Source organism: Meleagris gallopavo, chromosome 1, assembly GCF_905368555.1.
Source record: "Meleagris gallopavo chromosome 1, MGAL_WU_HG_1.1, whole genome shotgun sequence".
NCBI classification, from domain to species: Eukaryota; Metazoa; Chordata; class Aves; order Galliformes; family Phasianidae; genus Meleagris; species Meleagris gallopavo.
Window position 1 is genome coordinate 76,607,965 of NC_139404.1, and position 20,832 is coordinate 76,628,796.

General features: G+C 40.9%; 1 protein-coding gene and 1 long non-coding RNA gene across 2 annotated transcripts in view; one reads left to right on the forward strand and one right to left on the reverse strand.

The window, feature by feature from the left end:
• The window catches only part of LOC100550787 (antigen WC1.1), a 31,500-nt gene extending 11,738 nt beyond the window's left edge, over positions 1–19,762 (reverse strand). Inside the window, exons 1-7 of the mRNA XM_019617860.3 lie at positions 19,628–19,762; positions 18,416–18,491; positions 12,436–12,750; positions 6,005–6,319; positions 4,990–5,301; positions 4,214–4,531; positions 3,128–3,442 (exon numbers count right to left, since the gene is read on the reverse strand). Coding sequence (XP_019473405.2) covers positions 3,128–3,442; positions 4,214–4,531; positions 4,990–5,301; positions 6,005–6,319; positions 12,436–12,750; positions 18,416–18,491; positions 19,628–19,762 — 1,786 coding nt within the window. The remainder of the gene's footprint in view (positions 1–3,127; positions 3,443–4,213; positions 4,532–4,989; positions 5,302–6,004; positions 6,320–12,435; positions 12,751–18,415; positions 18,492–19,627) is intronic.
• On the forward strand, positions 5,866–10,740 carry LOC146545439 (uncharacterized). The gene is made up of 2 exons (XR_014886390.1): positions 5,866–8,234; positions 8,424–10,740. It is a non-coding gene; the product is annotated as an uncharacterized LOC146545439 (long non-coding RNA).
• Positions 19,763–20,832: the final 1,070 nt, after the last annotated feature.

A 20,832-nucleotide genomic window follows, 5' to 3' on the forward strand; every position in this document is an offset into this window, starting at 1 on the left:
TTAGTCCAGTCCCAGGGCATGCTATTTTATGCTGGAGTGTCTTACACACATATTACCTGCTATTATGGGCAAAACAGTCTCCACTTATATTACTTATTGCCACTTAACAGAATTTTAACAATTGTTTTGGGTAATAAGAAGGAAAAAAAAAAGCAGAAAAAAATTAACAATTAAACAAATGCATAGAGAAACACCTTGAATTCCCTTTCCCACTCCTACTAATTGCCATTTAACAACACCCTCCTTCATTTACCTTCTACGTTCTCTCCCCAAAACAGCTCAGAAAAATGAGGAATGGAAGCTGCAATCAGTCCATAACAGGTTGTTGTTTCTACTCCTTTGTTCTCCTTCTCTTTCCCTACTTCAGCATGGAATCCTTCCCCCGCAGAATGGCATCCTTCATGAATGGATTCAGTGTAGGTATCCCACAGGCTGTAGTTCTTCAAGAACTGCTTCAGCATGGTTTCTTACCATGAAATGGAGTCCTTCTGGAATAGAGTGCTCCAGCACGTGTTCCCTGAGCTGCAGCTCCTCCCAGACCACCTGCTACAGCATCAGGTCATTTCTACGGGCTGCAGCTCCAGCCCAGGACATGCTCCTGAGGGGTTCTCCATGAACTGTGACCACCTTCAGGCCACATCCACTGCTGCACCATGAGCTCCTCCACAGGCTGTGGGATGCTCACATAAGATCAGTTCATGAAGAATGACAATAAATTAAATTAATCTTTCTTAAGTTGAGAGTCTTTTCCCTCTATGGTAATTGGTGAGCAATCTCCCTGTATTTTTTCTCAACCCATGAGCTTTCTTTTTATCTTACTTTCTCCCCCTGTTCTAATGACTAGGCAGAGTAAGAGAGTGGCTGTGTGGTACTTAGCTACCTGCTGTTAACAACCACATCCCTGCCATCTCTACAAATCCCTACAAATGCCTTCACTGAAGGGAATTAAATTTCAACTCTTTGGAAGGGTAGATAACAGCAGGACAAGGGGAAATGGTTTTAAGTTGAGGGAAGGAAGATTTAGGTTGGATGTCAGGGGGAAGTTTTTTACTATGAGAGCAGTGAGGTGCTGGAACAGGCTGCCCAGAGAGGTTGTGGATGCCCCGTCCCTGGAAGTTTTCAAGGCCAGATTGGATGGGACCCTGGGCAGCCTGGTCTAGTATTGAATGTGGAGGTTGGTGGCCCTGCATGTGGTGTGGGGGGGTTGAAAATTCATGATTCTTGAGGTCCCTTCCAACCCGGGCCATTCTGTGATTCTGTGAATGGCAGTGCAGAAAGTTGGCCTTTTTTTGCGCTGCACTTTTTCATTTTTCTCTGCTCCAGTATGACTCCTTCTCTGCAATCCCTTCAGGGGTTGTACTTGGTCCAGTGTATGCCCTCCACAGGTTTCAACCCTTTCAAAAGTTTATCTGTTCCTGTGTAGTTTATTCACAGGCTACAGCCCTCTCAAAAAGCATATCTCCTCCAGCAAGGACTGTCACCTTCTAAGTCATGTCTCCAGCAATGTCCCCCAGATGTCTACTCTATTTCTCCTCTCTCTTGCTGCTGGCATTCTTTTTCAAATATGCATGAGCAGAAGCACCATATGTTCCTCTGATTTGTTAATGTTTTGGTGTGCAGTGGATTGTTTCCATAAGTTTCAAAGCCAGCTGTTGCTGACTATCTGTGAAGTACTAAGGCCTGAACAGTAGGCTTTGAACCTCTAGATAAATCTCACAACTCAGAGTTATATATTGATATATTGTCAGTATCCAATCATTAGCAAAATGTATCATTAGCAAAAAGTATAATTTCATGGTTTTATGTTTTTTTTTTTTGGTTCTCAGTATTCCGCATCAAAACATCATGTAGTATACTGGGAGTTAAAGTGTTAATGCTCCAATTCCAGGCACCTATCCCTATACATTACGGAAGCCATGGGATCTGGCCCTTCCGGGTGGGGCGGTCTCTTACTGCCTGGCAGTGGGTGCTGCAGGGTGCTTTCCTGGCCATTCCAAGCTTTTCAGGTTTGAGTCGGTCTCGGGAACTCTCTCTCTCCTATCTTATTTGATTTATTAGTCTCAATTTCAATCAGATTGTATTATATTGTGTTATCTTGGATTCCGATATCATAGTTAGTAAAATAAGTTTTCCTCCATAGATTGTTGCCACTGTTTTTTTCCTCCCTTCCTTCCCATTTTGTGGGGTGAAGGGGGAGGGCAGGGGCCTACTGCCCCCCTGTCACGGGCGTAAATTGATCTAGTTAACTCCGTGACACATAATTATTGGCAAAGTATGCATCTTGGGCAAAACATCTCATTATCAAGAGATGTAGCTTAGAGAAAGTATTATGAGAGTGTGTTAACCTCTCCCTGTTTGGAAGCATATTGTTAAGGTCTACTAGCACACAAACCTCCTTGGTTCCTTCTTGAGCCCTCTCCAGGCTTGTGGTGGAATCCAAAGAGAGAATGAAACCAGATGTTTCCTCCTAATTGTCATGTAAATGTGTTTATTCAATAATATAAAAGCTGGATCCTTTTATAGTGAAGTTGGAGGCCTCAACTATGACTGGATGCACTGAGTAGGACTTCCCGGTTGCTGGGAAGGCTCTCCAAATCCTCTCTGCAACTGGAGCTCCCCAGCAACTGCAAATCTGGATGATGGTAGAGTATTAGGGCAATTGGTGATGTATCTTTCTTAATGACTATTGCTATTACTCATGCAGTAATAGTTAGGCGCATTGCCTTGTTCTGTTTTATTCTTGCTATCTCATTGCACTTATTATCTAATTGCTTTAAACTTAAGTAAAGATAAACACACTTCTTTAATGAGGTGTCTGTGACCTTTGTGCTGACCTTGTCCACTGGTAAACAGTCTGGCACTTGACAGTTGATGACCTCCTTCTGCACAACATGCAACCACAGCCTCTTGATATAGCAACCCTCCAATTCATCCCTCAAATCTCTCAGCATACACTTTTGCGTGTACATGTCTGAATGCAAAATAAGGACTTCAGTACACCCTTTGTGATGATGGGCCATGCTTGCAGACAGGACAAGCTGTTCAAGCAAGGCTTCACCAATTCTCAGCTTTCCCATTTGTGTTCTCTTTCAATTCACAGGCTATGAAACATATTCTTTGAACATACCTGAGCATAAGACTCCAGCATCCTCTTTGTGTTGGCAATTGTGATGACCCCATACCCTAGAGGGACATGCCCAGATATTGGATTCAGACCCAGTGCAGTTCACGTCATCCAGCCAGATTTGTCCTGAGCCTTCTCCATAGTGAGCAGAGTCTAATGCCTTGATGGCATATCCACATCCCAGCTGTCTGCAAATAACATTTGCATCTGATAGATCCCAGTTATCATCACAGATAGTGCCCCAGATGCCATCATGATAAAGCTCCACTCTCCCAGCACAGCGTTTTGTTCCATTCACCAGCCTGATTTGCTGGCTCTCTGCAAGAAGAAAATGCAACCGACAGTATTGAATATATTGATAATGCACTGGTCAATTTAATGAGTGTATATTTAAAGCAAATTTGAGGCATCATGTTCTTGTTAGATTCCAGTTCATTTATTATGATTTCTTAGGCAGAACTCCCGTGATGCTAAAACCACATAAAGGCAAAGGACTACTCCTGCAACAGGTAAATGTTTAAGTAATTCCTGTTGGTAACTGCAAATGGGTAGCAGTAATCTAGTAATCTACTCGTGATAAGTATGTGCAAACATCACCTTATTTTAGAAAGTCTGAGAAGCTGTTTTCTAATTAAACGCATTTAGTTCAGAAACAGGTACTGCAACAGATGCTTTACAAAATAAGAGATATGTAGCAATAGTACTTGTTTATGTGTATATTCAGAAAGGCTGCATGTGCCTATACATGTATAGAAGAGTCACAAAACCAAATCTATTCATGTCTTTGATGTCAGTTAAAATGTGGATAGTCGCTGACAAACTAGTGCTTTTATGACTTCTGTATTCTTTTGTTTCTTTTTGATTCTGTGAGCTAAATTCTTTAAGAATTATTTTAAGAATTTAAGAATTATTTTAAGAATTCTTTCTTTCTTCTTGCTTCTTTGACTATCATTTATCTCTTAGTGTATACAAGTAGGTGAGTTTCACAAGCTCTGATCCATGCCTATTTAAGATCTGGTGAGACCACAGCACAAGGTTGGCTAGAGTTAACCCTAGAAAGCATTCTGTTCTTTTCACACAGTGACTCACCAGAGCAAATCACACCAACATCTTCAGCAACTCCTGCTGACAGCACCGGAGAATGGGAGGTCTTGCAGAGCACTAGCTGAGTCTCATTTCCATCACACTGGACACTTCTTAAGCCCACAGGACCGATGCCTCGTTCAGACCTTGGAAGGTAATAGGCTCTCTTTGCTGTTCCACATTGGAGCTGTCTGCATACCACATGAGCATCTTTGATGTTCCAGTCATCATCTAGGACTCTGCCCCACATGCCATTGAGGGAGATTTCAACATGCCCATCACAGCGGCTCTGACCATCTGAGAGTCTGAGTGATTCAGCAAGACCTGGGCTCAAAAAGTTTGGAAAATGCATTGAATAAAATTTTCTGCTGTAGAAAATAACATGCACAGTAGAAATAACATGCAGGGGAGAGGTGGAAGTTAAAATTATATGATGGTAAAGAGTATTTCACACCAGTTATTAAGGAGATAGCCTGTGGCAAGGCTTTGCTTGCTTCTATGCCCAGAAGATTTTGCAATAGGAAGCAAGAAAGACATGCCCAACTAAAAGGCTAGGTCCTCCTAGAATCAGGCACATCTGAATAATGTGATTTCCTCTAGAGTGAAATCCTACTAAATGAAGTTTTTATGCTGAAACTGGGTACAGAAGGGAGATGGGTGGATAGTGAAGGAAGGAGAAGGATGTTAAGTATAAGCTGACATATACAACTTGGCAAAGTGAGATCACAAAGATTGCTTTGGTCTGAAGTTTCAAAACCTGAAAAAAACCATTCCTGACTTACCTGAGCAAACAACAGTGGCTACTTCTTTGGCTGAACAAGTTGGATTGCCCAAAGTCACTTGAGCACAATCCCACAGGCAGGACTCTGTCCCTTCACAGTGAAAAGCATCTCTCCATACAGGTCCATTCCCATCCACAAAACTGTCTCCTGTCTGGATTGACTTTGCATAGCCACAGTTCAGCTGATAGCAGAGAACGTTAGCAGCCTGCAAATTCCAGTGGGAGTGGCAGAGTCTTCCCCATGTATCTCCATGGCGGATTTCCACGCTGCCAGAGCATGTGGTGCCATTCACTAGTCTGCCCCCTGGGCACCCTGAATATAAGAGAAAATGAATACCAAGATGTCATACTGGTAACTGCTCATGAGCATGAACTAAAAAGTGGCTTGGAAATGAATTTTCCTTAGCAATGAGAAGGAGCAAAAATGACTCCACTGGCCACAAGAATTTCCATACATATAACTAGATTTTAGTCCCGCTGCTTTACTGAGAAGAATGATTAGAAATCAGAATCTGATCTCCTGTAATTTTTAAACTTGAGGCACTAGATTTCAAGGCTCTTAGTGAACCTTAACTACTCTGACCAGGTGTCTCTCAACTCAGACCATTGGTCCAAGGACTTAATTAAGCCTGAACCAGGCCTTCAGTCCTCGCCTTAATTATGTAGTTGGTGTAACTGTCCTGTCTTTTGCTGTTCCTGACTTTTCACTCCAGTTCAGCCCTCCGTGTTTGGATCCTTCAGACTATACCCTGGTGGATGCACTCATATTGTCTCACCATCTGGACCCAGCTTGTTCTCTCCTGAGGAGCAGCCTTTCCCTTGCTCTTGCCTGGCATGAAGAGCATTTCATAGAGAATGAGCAGCCTTGTGGTAAGTGCAGCCTCAGCCCCTATAAATACCTGTAGCAGCAGGCGAAATACAGAGATTGGCTGTACAGATACCCTCTGGTTTTTGGGTCCATATCAGTCTCAAAGAAGCCATTTTTCATTTCTCTCTTAGCCCTTTCCATTGCTTACCTGAGCACATCACACGAGCAACATTTCCAGCAGGGCATTTGTTCTGATCTAGTACACTCACAGAACAGTCTCTCGAGTATGAGCCATTCTTCTTACAGCTGAATGTACCGTTCCAGAAAGACCCATTTCCTCTTCCAAAGGACTGTCCATCTGGTATTGATAGTGCAACTCCACAGTCCAGATGCTGGCAGAGATCATTGGCAGCTGGAAAATTCCACAAGTAGTCACAGAGTGTTCCCCATGAGCCTCCATGAAGAAGCTCAACTCTCCCTGAACATGTGGTACTGCCATTTGACAACCTGTATCCGCCGTAGCCTGTAGGAATAATGAAGGATTTAAGCATTTCTATTATTATTTAATGCTATCACATTGAAAATTGTAAGAGAGATCTAGTTTACTAACACTTTCTGTGTCCCAGGTTACTGGGTAGAGTGGTAGGACAGGAAGCACATAAACCAACTCTGAAACAATTATTTATTCATCCATGCTGTAGCCTGTACTATGTGACTGAAAGTCTTTTAACTCCTGAATTTCCCTCTCTCCTTCTCTGCTTTGTTCTCTTCTCCCCCCAAAATGCTGCTGCTCTGTAGAATCTTTTTTTTTTTTTTTTTTTTTTGGAGAGACAATCTTTAAATTCCTGTCTTGCTTTTGATGTATTTGAGAAACATAGAGTAGGAGCTATTAGTTGCACTTTCTTTCCAAGTAGCAAGTCCTCTCACGTTAATCAGTAACCAATTCAGCGCAGTTCTCAACTTTTGTGTATGTCACAGTACAAGGTACAAAACACAAAAGGTCATGTCCATCAGGTCACGATTCACAATTATTTAAGTATGGTGTGGAGTGTCCCCATGCAGTTCTTCTGTCTTTTCATACTGTTTCTGCCTACCCTTGCCTCACTCTTGCACAATATTCCTTCTAACGAAACCTCTGCGCTACGAATCTTGCAGGACAGGAACAGAAGCCAAGACCTGTCAGTCACAGGCATCTCAACTAGGCTGTCTGGCTCCTCAGAGGACTGCAGAGCACAACAGCCAGTGTGACGTTTCCAAGGCAGGTTTGAAACTGACTGCAGCCCTTTGACTAGAGAAATCTCAAGGGAGACCATATCACTCTCTACAGATGCCTCAAAGGTGATTGTAATCAGGTGGGGGTTGGCTTCGTCTCCTAGGTAACTAGTGATAGGTCAAGCGGTAATGGCCTTGAGATCTGCCAGGGGAAGTTCAGATTGGACATCATGAAAATTTCATCTCAGGAAGAGTGGTGAGGTGTTGGAACTGGCTGCCCAGGGAGGTGTTCAAGAAAAGGGCAGATGTGGCACTGAGTGACATGATATAGTGGTCATGGTGGTGATGGGTTGATGGTTGAAATAGATGAGCTTAGTGGTCTTTTCCAACCTTGACAATTCTTTGATTCTATTTTACGATTCTGTGGCTGAGAAAAGATCATGAAGTGAACTCCTTTCCAGGCTTGCTCTGTAAATAAGGTATTGCTAGCACCTGTCTCATTTTTAGTTTTGAGCTGAGAAAAAAGTTTTCTATGTCTAATCATTTTTTTAGTAGGTGTCAACATTAGCTGTATTTAAAGCCCAAACTGTATGAGATTCTTAAATAATGATACCTGACAGAGCTATATTCATCCAGGCCTCTGATGATTTTTTTTTTTTTAAATAAATATTTGTAATTTATGCCTTCTATGATTTTTCAGAGATCTGTAGTTGTACTTCTCCCAGTTTTATAATTAAGTGAAGTACCAGAGTTTAACACAGACAGTAACAGAGCAGAAAATGCATTTTGCCATGTTCCTGATTATCTGCTCTGGTCACCTCTCCTTTTATGCATATGAGAAAGACAAGGAAGGAATTCCAAACGCTACAGAACTCATACCTCTAATAACAATAAGAGAAATTACAGATCTTTTGAAACCTCCATCCGTGGTGACAAAGTGAAATTGTCACAGTGGATGCATTAAATGCAGACTCTCAGTTGAATGAAGAAGATTGTGAGGCTGCTCTCTTTTACTCCTGGTCCTTCCTTGAATCTCTCAGGCATAATAGGGGAAGAACCCTAGAACCATAGAAATATACAGAGGCTCAGAGTGGTGGGCTGCCAGGAAGAAAACTTGGGATACATATAAACTACATCCATCAGTCCAAAGTCTCACCTGAACATAGAACATAAGCATCATGAGAGCATGCCTTACTATGCTGCAACGTCCTGGGACAGTGTGCAAGGTGAGTCTCATTCCCCACACAGTGGAACTTTTCTTGCCAGGTCAATTCATGTCTGCCTCTAAAGTGAGCTCCTCTCAAGACATCCACAGCCTGGCCACACCTTAGCTCACTGCATATAACAGAGGCAGCATTGAAATCAATGTATGAGTAACAGACCATAGTCCAAGTTTCTTCTTGCTTTATTTTCAGGTGTCCTGAGCAGGCAGTGTCCCCGCCAGACAGATGCAGCCCTGAGAAACCTGGGTGGTGGGGAAGAGGGGAGAGGAAGGAGAAAACAAGAAAATCAGTATTGAGTGTTGATTACGCCGGTCTAATTTAATTTCTCTAATGTATTCATGGCCAAGACACATGGAATGCACATCTTTGAGGACCAGTGACTTCTAAATAGCTGTTGTGGCAATATCCATATGCTGCTGACAAGAGAAAAATGAGAGAAAAAAACCAGCTTGTGGGAACGTTTGTGTTTTTAGTGCATGAAAATACAAAATCTTGAGCAAGTGCTTGGGAAGCCATAGAATGAGGGGAATTTTGAACATTTGCAACTTGTTTGAACAATAGTAATCCACAAATAAATAAATAAATACATAAGCATTTACAAGTGTATGTCCTCAAGTCTTCACTATTCAAAGGAATAGAAAACTGAAGTGTCTCAAAAAGAAGAAAAACCTGTATTATACAAATTCCAAGAGATTTCCAGAAGAATATAAAGCAGAGTCAACTACAAAAGGCCTCAATAGCGTGAACTGGAAGTCTATAGATTTATTAGTTCAAGTTCATTCCCATAGGCTTTGTTGAACACCTTTGCACATCACTTCATGAGCTCCATATTTCTGAAGATCTTGTTCAGGCAAGGCGTATAATACATGAAAGTTAACTGTACAGACCCTGAATGAAGTCCATCTCAGTTTTGATGGAATGTGGCAGCTGAAGCACAGCAGCTTGTGAGAGAAATGACCTGACCTGAAAACAGCATTGCACTGCTTTTCCTCTGTGGCATTGCACTTGTAGTAGTAGACTTGGTTCCATTCAGATGGGGCTACACGTAGCCAGCTCAGTTTCTGTATCTCACCTGGTGTGGTTTTTTTTTTTTGCTTTTTTTTTTTTGTTTGTTTGCTTTTGTTTTTTGTTTTTTAACTCCACTCAATAATGTTCTTCAAGTTCTATAGATCGCCATAAAACAATATTTTTTTCTTTGGTGTTTGCATTTTTTTCAGCTCCACAGCTCTATTAGCAGTGAAGTACTTCATATCATAACAGTTCCACCACTGTTCTTGGGTGAGATATTTATTTTATATGTTTTCTTCTCAGCGGACATACTATGAAAACAGTAATGGATTTGTTTTTGTGCAGCACAGACAATCACCACAAAGAATTTATAGCTGCGCAGGAGCGTGGAAAACGTTATTCACGTGAGCACCAATAGCACTGTCAAGGGAAATCTTAAGTTTATCAAGAGTGATTCCACAGAGCCTAGAAGAGTTTGTGGCTTTGAATCAAAGGAGAGGCTAGTAAGGCTGATCTTGTGGTGGGAGTTTGTTACAGACCACCCATTAAGGTGAGGAATTGGATGAAATCTTCTATAAACAAAACAAGAAAATCTCCTAATCACACATATTTATGCTGTCATTGGCAAAACTACACTTCATATACTGTGTTTAGTTTTCAGTCCCTCACTTCAAGAAGGATATTGGTTTGCACAAGCATGTGCAAAGAAGAGCAATGAAGTTGGTGAAGGGAATGGAACATTTATGAGGAGTAACTAAGGGAACTAGTGTGAGAATTGAATGTTGTTTCTGCATCAGAACAAAATAAGAATTTTGTTAACTTCATGGTCTTTACCGTTTGGGGTTTTTGTTTTATAGTTCGTTTCAGGGGCCTTACTACTTTATTAGAGTTCTATAAGTTAAAGTAATATGTATGTATATATGTATAGCCAACATTGAGAATATATGTCACACATTGCAACAGTATTCTGCCAATTTAAAAAAGAACAATTCACTACATGATACGGGGAATGCCTGGAGAAGATCGGACATCTCCCCTCCCCTCCGTACTCTTTGTTTAACAAGAATTCCAAGCAAATCACCATATCAATAGGACAAGAAGAGCACTGAGACACCTTGGAAGCAACAGGATGGCAACTGACTATGTCACACATTGCAACAGTATTCTGCCAATTTAAAAGGACAATTCACTACATGATACGGGGAATGCCTGGAGAAGATCGGACATCTCCCCTCCCCTCCGTACTCTTTGTTTAACAAGAATTCCAAGCAAATCACCTTATCAATAGGACAAGAAGAGCACTGAACACCAGATAACGATCCAATTAAATCCTCTGATAAGATTGTGAACCCGGAGTACCCAGCAAGTGGGGAAATGGGGGAGAAGGGGGAGGTAAGGGAGAGAAAAAGGGTATAAAAGTTGTCATGCTGTATCCATAGGTGCGCTCCTGCTTGCGGGACGCCCGCCATTGCAATCGCGAATAAAATCTGCTTTTATCAGAGATACCGTCCTGGCAAAATTATTCGGATATTTCCAACACTAGGATTGTTTAGTCTGCAGAAAAAGAGGATGAGGGGAGACCTCATTGCTCTCTACAACTAAAAATTGTCTCTTTTATCATATGACTAGTAATATGACACAAAGGAATGAGCTTAAGTTGCACCAGGGGAAGTTTAGGCTGAAGATTAGGAAGAATCTCTTCACAGAGAGTGTAGAGAAGCATTGGAATGAGCTGTCCAGGGAAATGGTGGAGTCCTCATCCTTGCATATATTTAAGAAACACAGACACGACATCTATTTGTTAGCAAGGGAGAACTTGCTTGGTTAGGGTTATGAAAATCTTTGGTAGCCATTAGTCACCCTGAAATAGTGGATTTCCAAATATTAAATGGGATGAGAAAGAAGAAAAAGTGCAGAGCAAACAGAGTTCGGAGAAAGAATTTGACCTAAATAAACCCATGGGATGCAGTGTGGTTTATCTAAACTGGCCAATGTTCTTTTAAGTCTGCTCTCTCTAAAAAGAGGCCATTTTCAAAAGGTTGTAGAGATTATGTCCCTAGCAATAGGAAAAAGGCAGATGTTGCACTCATCTTCAGAAAAGGATGAAAAGACGACCTGGAGAACTATAGGTTGGTCAGAGAAAATCATGGGGTGAGTATTCCAGGAGCATATTTCTAAGCAGGCGAAGATGAAGGTGAACAAGCAGAGTCAGCGTGGATTTTCCAAGAGTAAACCATGCCTATATGACCTGATTGCTTTCTCTGAAAAAAGGACTGATTTGTGAATGATGGGATAAGAGCAGTACACACCATTCACCTCAAATTTAACAAGGTCTTTGAAACTGTCTTGTGCAATTTTTGTGTCTTTTAACAGTCTCAATGAGTGAATGACTAGATGGGCAGAAAGCTCATCAGTCAGGCTCAGACTGTAGTTCTCTGAATTGCATTCAACCTGGAGGTTGGCAACAACTGGATTATCACTGTTGTCTTCCCAGAGATCTGTTCCGTTCTGTATCTTCATCAGCATCCTGGAGAACTTGATGGAGTACACTTTTACTGAGCCGAGATAACCTCAAGGGCAGAGCTGCCATTCTGGTGAACACAGGAGGAAGTAATAAGTTAACGGAAACCTTCTGAAAATCAAAAAGAATGAATGTGAAGTCCTAAAGAGAGGAAAGAACCTCTTGCAGTGCCCCAAGGAGCAAAACCAAACACATATTACAAGTGAAGACACTGAGCATACACTGGATTTCTTTGCCATTCCAGAAATTCCTGTCTTAGCTTACAGGAAGATCTAAAGGAGAAGGATGCTTGGATAGCATAATACAGAATTTTCTTGCTTCTCCATCTACACCCTCTCTTCAGCTTCCTTTCCTGGCCAGAAGCAAGTTAATTATTTCTCTCATGTTGACTGCAAGAGGCGTGGTAGAAAGAAATGGTGTTTCTATTTCTGTTCTGTGTGATTTACTATGTCTATTTCTGTTCTATATCATTGTTGTGCAAAGGCAAAACAGACATACATTTGTAGTCAGCAGAAGTTTTAATGGTGGTGTGACTTGTTTGGGTTCAGAGGCCACGGAGAAAGTGTTACCTCTGTGCTGACCACATTACTAGACTTTATCCATTTAGGACAAAGATTGATCTCAGTTCCTTTGTATTGTGGGAATTCCTCTATTATTAAAGGTTTTATAACTTACCTGAGCAGATCACTCCAACATCAAAATAATGAGGGCAGGTAAAGCCACCCCAGCCTGTATGTGGACAGTTCCAGAGAGCAGATTCGTTACCACGGCACTCTACTCGATACAACCATGTGGGTCCAGATCCTTCTCCAAAAGGAGCTCGGTTAAGGGCCTGAACAGCAGATCCACATCCTACTTGCTTGCAAACAACCTCGGCATCTTCTGTATTCCAGTCACCATCACACACGGTTCCCCACTGATCCTCATGTTTTACTTCCACTCTCCCAGAGCAGGGGCCAGTTCCATTTATCAGCTTCAATTCATCATCCCCTTCATAGACAGAAGAGGGTTATGAATATGACAGTCTAATCATTACAATCTTTTGCAGATGATTAATGAGATTTTTATTACTCCTAAATCTTATTTTTAAGAATCGTCTTTCTAAATAGTCCCACATAAAGTTCTCGTTTGTTTTGTTTTCAGGGTGTTATGTCTGTATTTACAAGTTTGAGATAACTGAACTGCTAAAATGTAAGTTATTTCTAATGACATGTAAGCTGCCTCTGCTCCTGACCTATCAGATGGAAAATGCCAAGTAATATCCCTAGCCTGTGTCTCGTAAGGGCTTCAGTAGAAGTTTCTCCTTTCTTTTTATTGTTCTTCCTCAATTTCTTCCTCTCAAACTATTATTTGCAACTAAGTGTCCCCCAAACGCCTTTTTTTTTTTTTTTTTTTTTTTTAATTAAATACCCTGCAGTGGACACAGTCCTCCTGGTCAGGGGTACATGACAAGAAGAGATGTCTCATGCAGATATCGTCAAGGGCTGGTGACCTGTTCTGGGAGATGCAGCAGAATAAGGAGAAGATGGGCAAGTAGGTATTCATCTTGTTCCTCATGCCCTACCCTCTCTTGATGTAAAAATGATCCTCAAAGAATCTTCTTCTGCTCTGCTTCCAGTGCCTGCTGTTCTGTGATCCTCTGTTCCCAGGCCTATTTCTCTCCAGTAATATCAAAATTCCACTAATATTTCAATTCTTCTACAAATTGTTCCACACAATATTACAGTCATTACAGAGCAAATGACAGAGTCTGACAGAAGAGGGAAGGTGCACATGAGGTTTTCTTGCTTTATTACGTTGGACTACTACTATAAAAGCTTCAGCTACTATACAAAAGTCTAGAAAAAGGACTTAAGGGCAAGAAAAAACAAGAAGAATTTTATTACATTCAAATGCAGGAATGATGATGAGACATATAAGCAACTCATAAAAAGTGAAGCTACACCATAGCCTGCTAGAGCTCAGAAAACAGGAAAATAGATATGAGTTGTATTTTACAAAGACATCAGGAAAACAAAGGTAGATAGTCTAGTATGTAATTACATGAGAAGAAAAAACTGTCCAGGAATTGTTTTTTGTTTTTGGTTTTTTTTCCCTTCAAAATGTCAAAGGTTTTAAGGTAAGAGTTTTGGAGCAACTTCTCCTTAAAAAAAATTCTTTACTTGCAGGAAGATTTGTATTTGCTTAACTAAAAGGCAAAAACATTGAGTTAATATTCTGGATCCTAGCAGAGAGTAATTTAGTGTATACGGCAGTGAAAACAAACAACCAAACAAAAAATAATGTAAAGATACCTCCTGCAGATTTCATTAAGAACAATTACTGTTGTATTGAAATAAAGATGATATTCAGATTGTTAGGTTTTGTGTTAGAAAATTCATCTTCCCATGCAAAGGAGCACAAAGAAACAATGGCAGGTGGGGAAACCTTAATAATCCAATCAGAGAAAAAGGCTCCTGCTGTGGCACTTCCTAGGACTATTACAGGATATGGGACACTGTATGGGATACAAAAGAAAAGCACCCAGGGATTGCACAGGATGGGATGTTTAGGAGAAGAATCATAAGGTGGAAAAAGGAAAAAAAAAAAAAAAAAAAAATCAAGATTGCTTGGGAAGGAGAAAGTGTAGCACAACAGAAGGATAAATGGACACAAGGGACAAATAGGCTGCTTCTCAGCTGACTTATCTAGCTATGACCTGCCCTGTCCGCATCTTTTTACTTTATCCTGTGCACCTATGTATGGACGTACCAGCAGCTGGTGCTGGACCGTGGGTCACAGAGGTCCATGTCTTTGATACCAGCAACTAGAACAAATGAGGGTTCTGCATGTTATTGTGCGGCTGCTAATGCATATCAAGCTGAACTACCCAGCAAGTAGATTAAATCAGGCATATCTAATTTGTAGCCCATAGGCCACATGCAGCTCAGCACATCTTGCTGTGCAGCCCTTCAGTGTCAACCAAACATTAGTGTGCTAATAACCCCATCTGGGCTGAAACAAGGGCATGGCACACAGGGCAGTGCCAGCTCATGTGATAGCAAATAAGTTTATAGATTTTGATACACTGACTAAACACAGTCCTGTAAACAGCAGAAGAAAAATACAGCTATGCTTTCTACTTTGATAAAATAATGAGGATAGGTTTCAAAATAGTTAAACCAAAAACTTGATGATTTTTTTCCATTTGCAACTGAAACAACAAATAGTTTGTGCCCTAAGGCTGCTATACTTTTGCCTTGTTGTGTAACTGGATAGATATAAATCATGGAAGAAGTTAAGCAGAATAAGAAAAAATAGAGGAGTCTAATAATATTTCACAATGCTTTGTGACTTGAACAAAACTTCCAGGAGTATCCAGAAGAGTTCTAAGTATGCTAACGAACTACTTAGAGATTTTGAATTCCATAAACATCCCATCTACAAGGAGCAGGGTGCACTGACATCCTTTACTTTCAGAGCATAAATAATCAGTGCCTTCATAAGAAGGAATTTTTAAGAACAGTTTTATCAAGTAGTGAGAGATTAAAGCAGTGATATGATAACAAGCTTTAAACTTTGGGATAGAGGCTAACCTCAAATGAAGCATGCAGTTATCTGCTTGACATACATGCATATCTGAATTATACACAGTACTGAAATACTTGAGAGGCATTCTATATTTCATAGTAAAAGGAGCTCTGGTGATTTTGTTCTGGAACTAAGAGTCATAGGGCACATTTTTTAAATTGAAGTTTGCTCAGTGACAGTTAAATCATTCAGTACTCATGCTCATCTGTTACCAGTGTTGGGTCCTTGTGTAATACTATAATGGGATGATGATAGTAGGGTGGCAAAGTCTTTGACTACAGCAGATGAGAATGAGCCCAAAGGCAGCAACCACAGATGCAGGAAAAGAGTTGCTCACCTCTGGAAGGCCTCAGGTAGGCAGGGATCTCTGGCAGGAAATACCCTCACTTCCATTGCCAACCCTTAAATGAGGTCTGGGAAGGGGTGGATTCTGGCTATATCTCTCCCACTCACTCAGCTCCCCTGAGTTGGCTCTGCCTTCCCACCAGGTGCTCAATCACTGTTTCAGGCCATGAATTAGTGTCTCCACTGCACTTGAAACAAACTTGTTGGATATGATCTGTCGCCTTCTCAAAGAGAAAACTTAAAAGGAAAAAAAACTGTGTGAATTGTCTTCTCCAAAGAAGACAACATGGCTGAAAATTAAAATGACAAAAACACTACCATATGGGGGACCTCTATATTTCCAGGTAAAAGATAGTAAAAGATAAGTACATGCAAGAACCAGAGATTCATCTAAAACTTAATTAGATATGAGTTTCAGCATATAAAGGAAAGTGAAAATCTCTGAGGGATGCTAGTAACTTCTTTTGGGGCATGTAAGGCCACTCAGGTTGTTCACATGTCCAAATGAGGGAAACAGAAGAGTCAGATAAGAAGACTAACAACTTTGACCCCAAACTGGAACTGTTTCAAAACCTATCTGACAGTGGAAAATTAATCCAAAGTTTATAAATAAGATTTGTCTGATTGTCAGTGCCGAGTTCACTAATAAATCTTATTGGCCTTGACTTGCCTCAGCTGGGGTCTCCACCCATGCACCCTGCCCATATCCCCGGGGCTCCATTTGAGGATATGTCTGCAACTTTTGTCACTGCCTGAGATGCATTATAGGTGTGCTTGCATTCAACTTATACACAGCTGTGTCTGGCCACAATCTCTATAATAAGCGTGCTGACCCACAGATTGCTACTATCACTGAAGCTTACCCTGATCTGTATAGTGACTTCCAATTTGACTTTGAATGTGCCCCTTCACCACGAACTTGCTAATGATCTGGGCTCTTAGTTGAAACTCACTACTGCCTTGTTTGCCTCTCTTGGGTACTGTGAGCCTGGGCCCTTACTGGTGAGTCCTACGTCCTGCTGGCCATGTTATCATGGGAGCAGATGGTCCTTGCTGTACCCTTGAAAGATATTCGTAGGAGTTCTAGAGAAGTGACAGTTGCAAGTAGTCTAGAAAGACACTTCTCAGAGTAAATCAATGGTAGTATCTGATTAGCAACAAAAAAGCAATTAAACTGTAATAAGACCCTCAGGTTTTCCTGGAGGAGTTCTCAAAACAATATAGATTTGGAAGCATCACATTCTCTCTCTTCCTCAAAGGAGAGAGATGTTTCTACAGATCACACTTCTCGCTGTCATTTGACACTGTGAAACAGAAATAAATCATTTTGCTTTTTATTTTAAAACAAGTCTAATTCCTCTCAATTTCCCGTGTCAGTGCTAATGCAGAAATTGATAAAACTACTTCCTTCAGCAACTAATCATAATCTCTTTCCAAAGCAAACTACTAGCAGTAGTTGACTAAAATGCAATTGTCTCCATCTGCGTGTAGTCCGATTGTCTCCTGGTTCAGAGGCAGGCAATATGGCACTGACACAGAATTGCTCTTGTACACGGGCAAAAGTTTTACTTCTGTGCTAATACTGCTGCACTTCCCCACAATTTCCTGTCTGTCATTTAGATTCAGAAACGTGAAGAGTTTAAGGGAGATTATTCAAGTGGATGACAAATAGCAACATCTGAAGATATTTTTGTACAAACTGTCTTCTTTTCTCAAATTTCCTGAGTAAAATTCTCTCAGATACTTAGCACAAAGAGCTACAAAAAGCCTTTGTACTTGAGACGTATTTAAAAACAAACATTTAATAAAGAAAACGTTTATAAATTAAAATCATCATTCATTATTAAAGGAACCAGATAACCTATTTCTATTAGCCATATTCAGGACTAAAACAAACAGATCCTCAATTAATTAATCTGTTTTTCTGCACCAATATTTAAGTAATCTAACATACTATTTTCAGTACATGACAGAATGCAAGGCTGAATGCAGAGGCAAAGCTAGACAAAACATACCCAACAATTTTTTATATGCTCTAATCTAAAACCGTTATCTGTTGAACTCAATCTATTGTGATTTTTTAATGTTACCTATAGACATATTACCTTCACTCTCACTCCACTGCATATCCTAACAAGGACCAACTTTAAATTCAGTGGTACTAGTTACAGGATGACGTTTTGCTTGGGTAAAAGGGTGTAAGATTTGGGCTTGTTCCTGCTAAAGACCTGGTTCCCCTCACAGACCAGGGATGAGAATAAGGCACATGCATATCAAGATTTCAGCTCACTTCTGATGTCTGTGCTTCTGATATTATCTGCACTCTGCAAATCCCTGTGGACAAACAGGGGGCTGTGATAGCATGGAATATGCAAGTATAGTCAGAGCCAGAGCAGATATGTGGGTTGTCGGTGCTAATAATGGGGTGTCAGTGTAAAGCTACTCCTGTCTACGTTGTAAGGCACTCTTTTACCACTTCCCCTTATTATAAAGTTGGCAGATAACTTACTCTTTAGTACAGTTCTGCTACAGAGATGTCTAAATACAAATATGTAATATTGCTGTTCACACTTCTTTACACAGAAAGTCCTATGCCACTTCTTCCCATCCATTTGCATCCACACAGCTGGGGGGAGTCTCTAAGACTAGGTCTCTGCTACATTAAAGAAAGTATCAACCATGAAATCTTATTTTCATCATACAGGGTTGCAACCATCAGGCACAGTGCCATGTTACTAACTCCATGTGTACAGAGACAAAAATATGGACTCCAAAATCTGGTTCTTATTGTTAGTTTCAAATATATACACGTAGCCCTACAACAGCATGGAGATAACTAGTGTTAAAATTCAAATACACAGGAACAATGGAATGGAAGATGCTACCCAGTCAAACACCAATGCACACAGCAACATTTTAACTGTGTTTAAATAAAGACATAGAGTTATTCACTCCATCTACGCAAAGCTCAACAGGGGAGAAAAGACAGTAGTAAAAAATACCCAGTAGGCTTTCATTACAGCTCAACTGTTCACTGAACTTGGACTCGAACTCAGTAAAAATGTCAGGTAGCTAATATCTCAGTAAAATATAGAACTCTTACAAATGACTTATTCTTTTTTCAGGATTCACCAAGGAGTTTGAATTAAATACAAATGTATTTAAACACTTTCTTGACATTTTGTCTTACAGACTAATGGAATAACAACTAATTTATACTCATAAGTGCCTTATGCAAATTAATGTACTTACCTAGGGAAATCTGAACGGTGAGGAGAAGGAGCCACAACACTAAAGCTGAAAGACATCCTTTCATTGCCATCCTTACCGTGGCCAGATGAAAGCTCTTTGTTAGGCACTATATAGACCAAACTCTCTGCATGCGTTTCTCTCTGCCTCACAAATAACTACAAAGGAGGAAATATATAGGTTCACATCCTAGCATGAGATACGTGAAAGAACCAATAGAAATATTGTTCACCTTTTTAGACATTATCAACAGATAATCTCAAATTTGAAAGAACCAAAACCTCCAATAACATTTGAAAGTTGTACCTGTGACCATATATGCGGAATGTTTGCGTTTCTAATGTCACCATCGAGATCGTCATTTCACTATTGGCATCAATACGTGGTACAAGAAGGGTAATGTGTAAAATGGTTATTTCTCAACTGATAAAGCAATATGGAAGTGCAGAACATTGGTCTCACTTTGGAATGAAAAAGGGAAAGAGAATTCCTACATTTGTAATTTATCAGTCTCCTTGGGAACAACTGCGCTCTCATTAGAAAATCCAAACAAGGGGGGCTTATTGCTGGTGGTAGCATTGTGAATAACAAATGACACTATCTTTGTGGTGAGGATTGTTCAGGATTTCCTTATTTGGTTAAAACCTGAGAACAGTATGGGCAGAAGCTTTTGAAAGACCATCTTCCTTAGGATACAACTTACAGGACTTCCTGTCTTCTCTTTACTGGGACATGTTGCAGCTGTCTGTATCATATCCTTTGGCTCTATATCTGAGACTGCATACTCATAGTGGGTATCAAAGCGGGGGGGAGGAGGAGGGGGTTCCTGATTTGCCATAGGGACATGATTGAGGTCTCCTTACAGATGCATACAGGAGTCTTGATGGTGATGTCTGCAGGCCATGTACCTACCAGGGGGACTACTTATCTCCCAACCTCCAATAATCTCCCCCAGTATGCAAATAGGCCACAGCACTTTAGTCCTACTTGCATCTTCCAAAGTCACTCTACTTCATCAGTACCTGGTTCTAGGTTCTCAGGGCAGGGAGCAGAAGATTATTTTCATTGCAAGTTTGGGGTCTGACCGGATTATCAATGCCCATAATTGGGATCCTAAGTGGAGACACTCATACTGTCTGTAGCATCTTCAAGGCACTGAATCTGCTGTCTCTAGGCCTTTCACTCGGGTCCCACAGTGTTTCAGAGTCTCTTCGCTCACCCCCACAGGGACTGAGAGTCTGCCTTCAGGGCAGCCTTAAGAGTGCCATTATAGTGTTCAACAAGGCCTGCCCCAGTTGTATTATATAGCAGGTGGAATCACCACTCAGTGTTGTTTTCCTCTGCACAGTGCTATACCACTGTGACAGTGAAATGAGTAAGTACCTTGGTCACAGTCAATGACTTGAGGTGTCCCATAGGTGGCCATCAACTTGAAAAGTGCCTTGATGATGTATGCCTGGTTTGCTCTTGGCCCTGGATAGGCCTATTGTCATTTGTTCAGCATGTCACAGCTTCTCCTGTAACCAGTGGGTGATGTTCTTGGATTGAGGATTCGCCATCCATTGAACTTGAGCCAGTGTGCTGGCTTCATTATTTCCTGGAGATTATAGAGTTTGGTAGCTAGAAATGTGGTAGACATATGGAAGAGTCCATTTCTCTATGGAAAGGGACTCTTCTCTGATGGAGCAACCATTGTCTTTTCTGGCGTGTCAATGAGTCTACTGCCTTTTCTACTGCCTCCAGTGAGTCAGATGTCAACATGAGATCATCAGTATAGTGGTATAGTTCGATGTTATTAGTATTCCACTCTGCTAGTCATGTGCCACTGAGTTATGACAATAAGTTTGTGAATGCACATACCCTTGCAGTGGGACCTGAATTGGAATACTGAAGAATGCATTTGCCAAG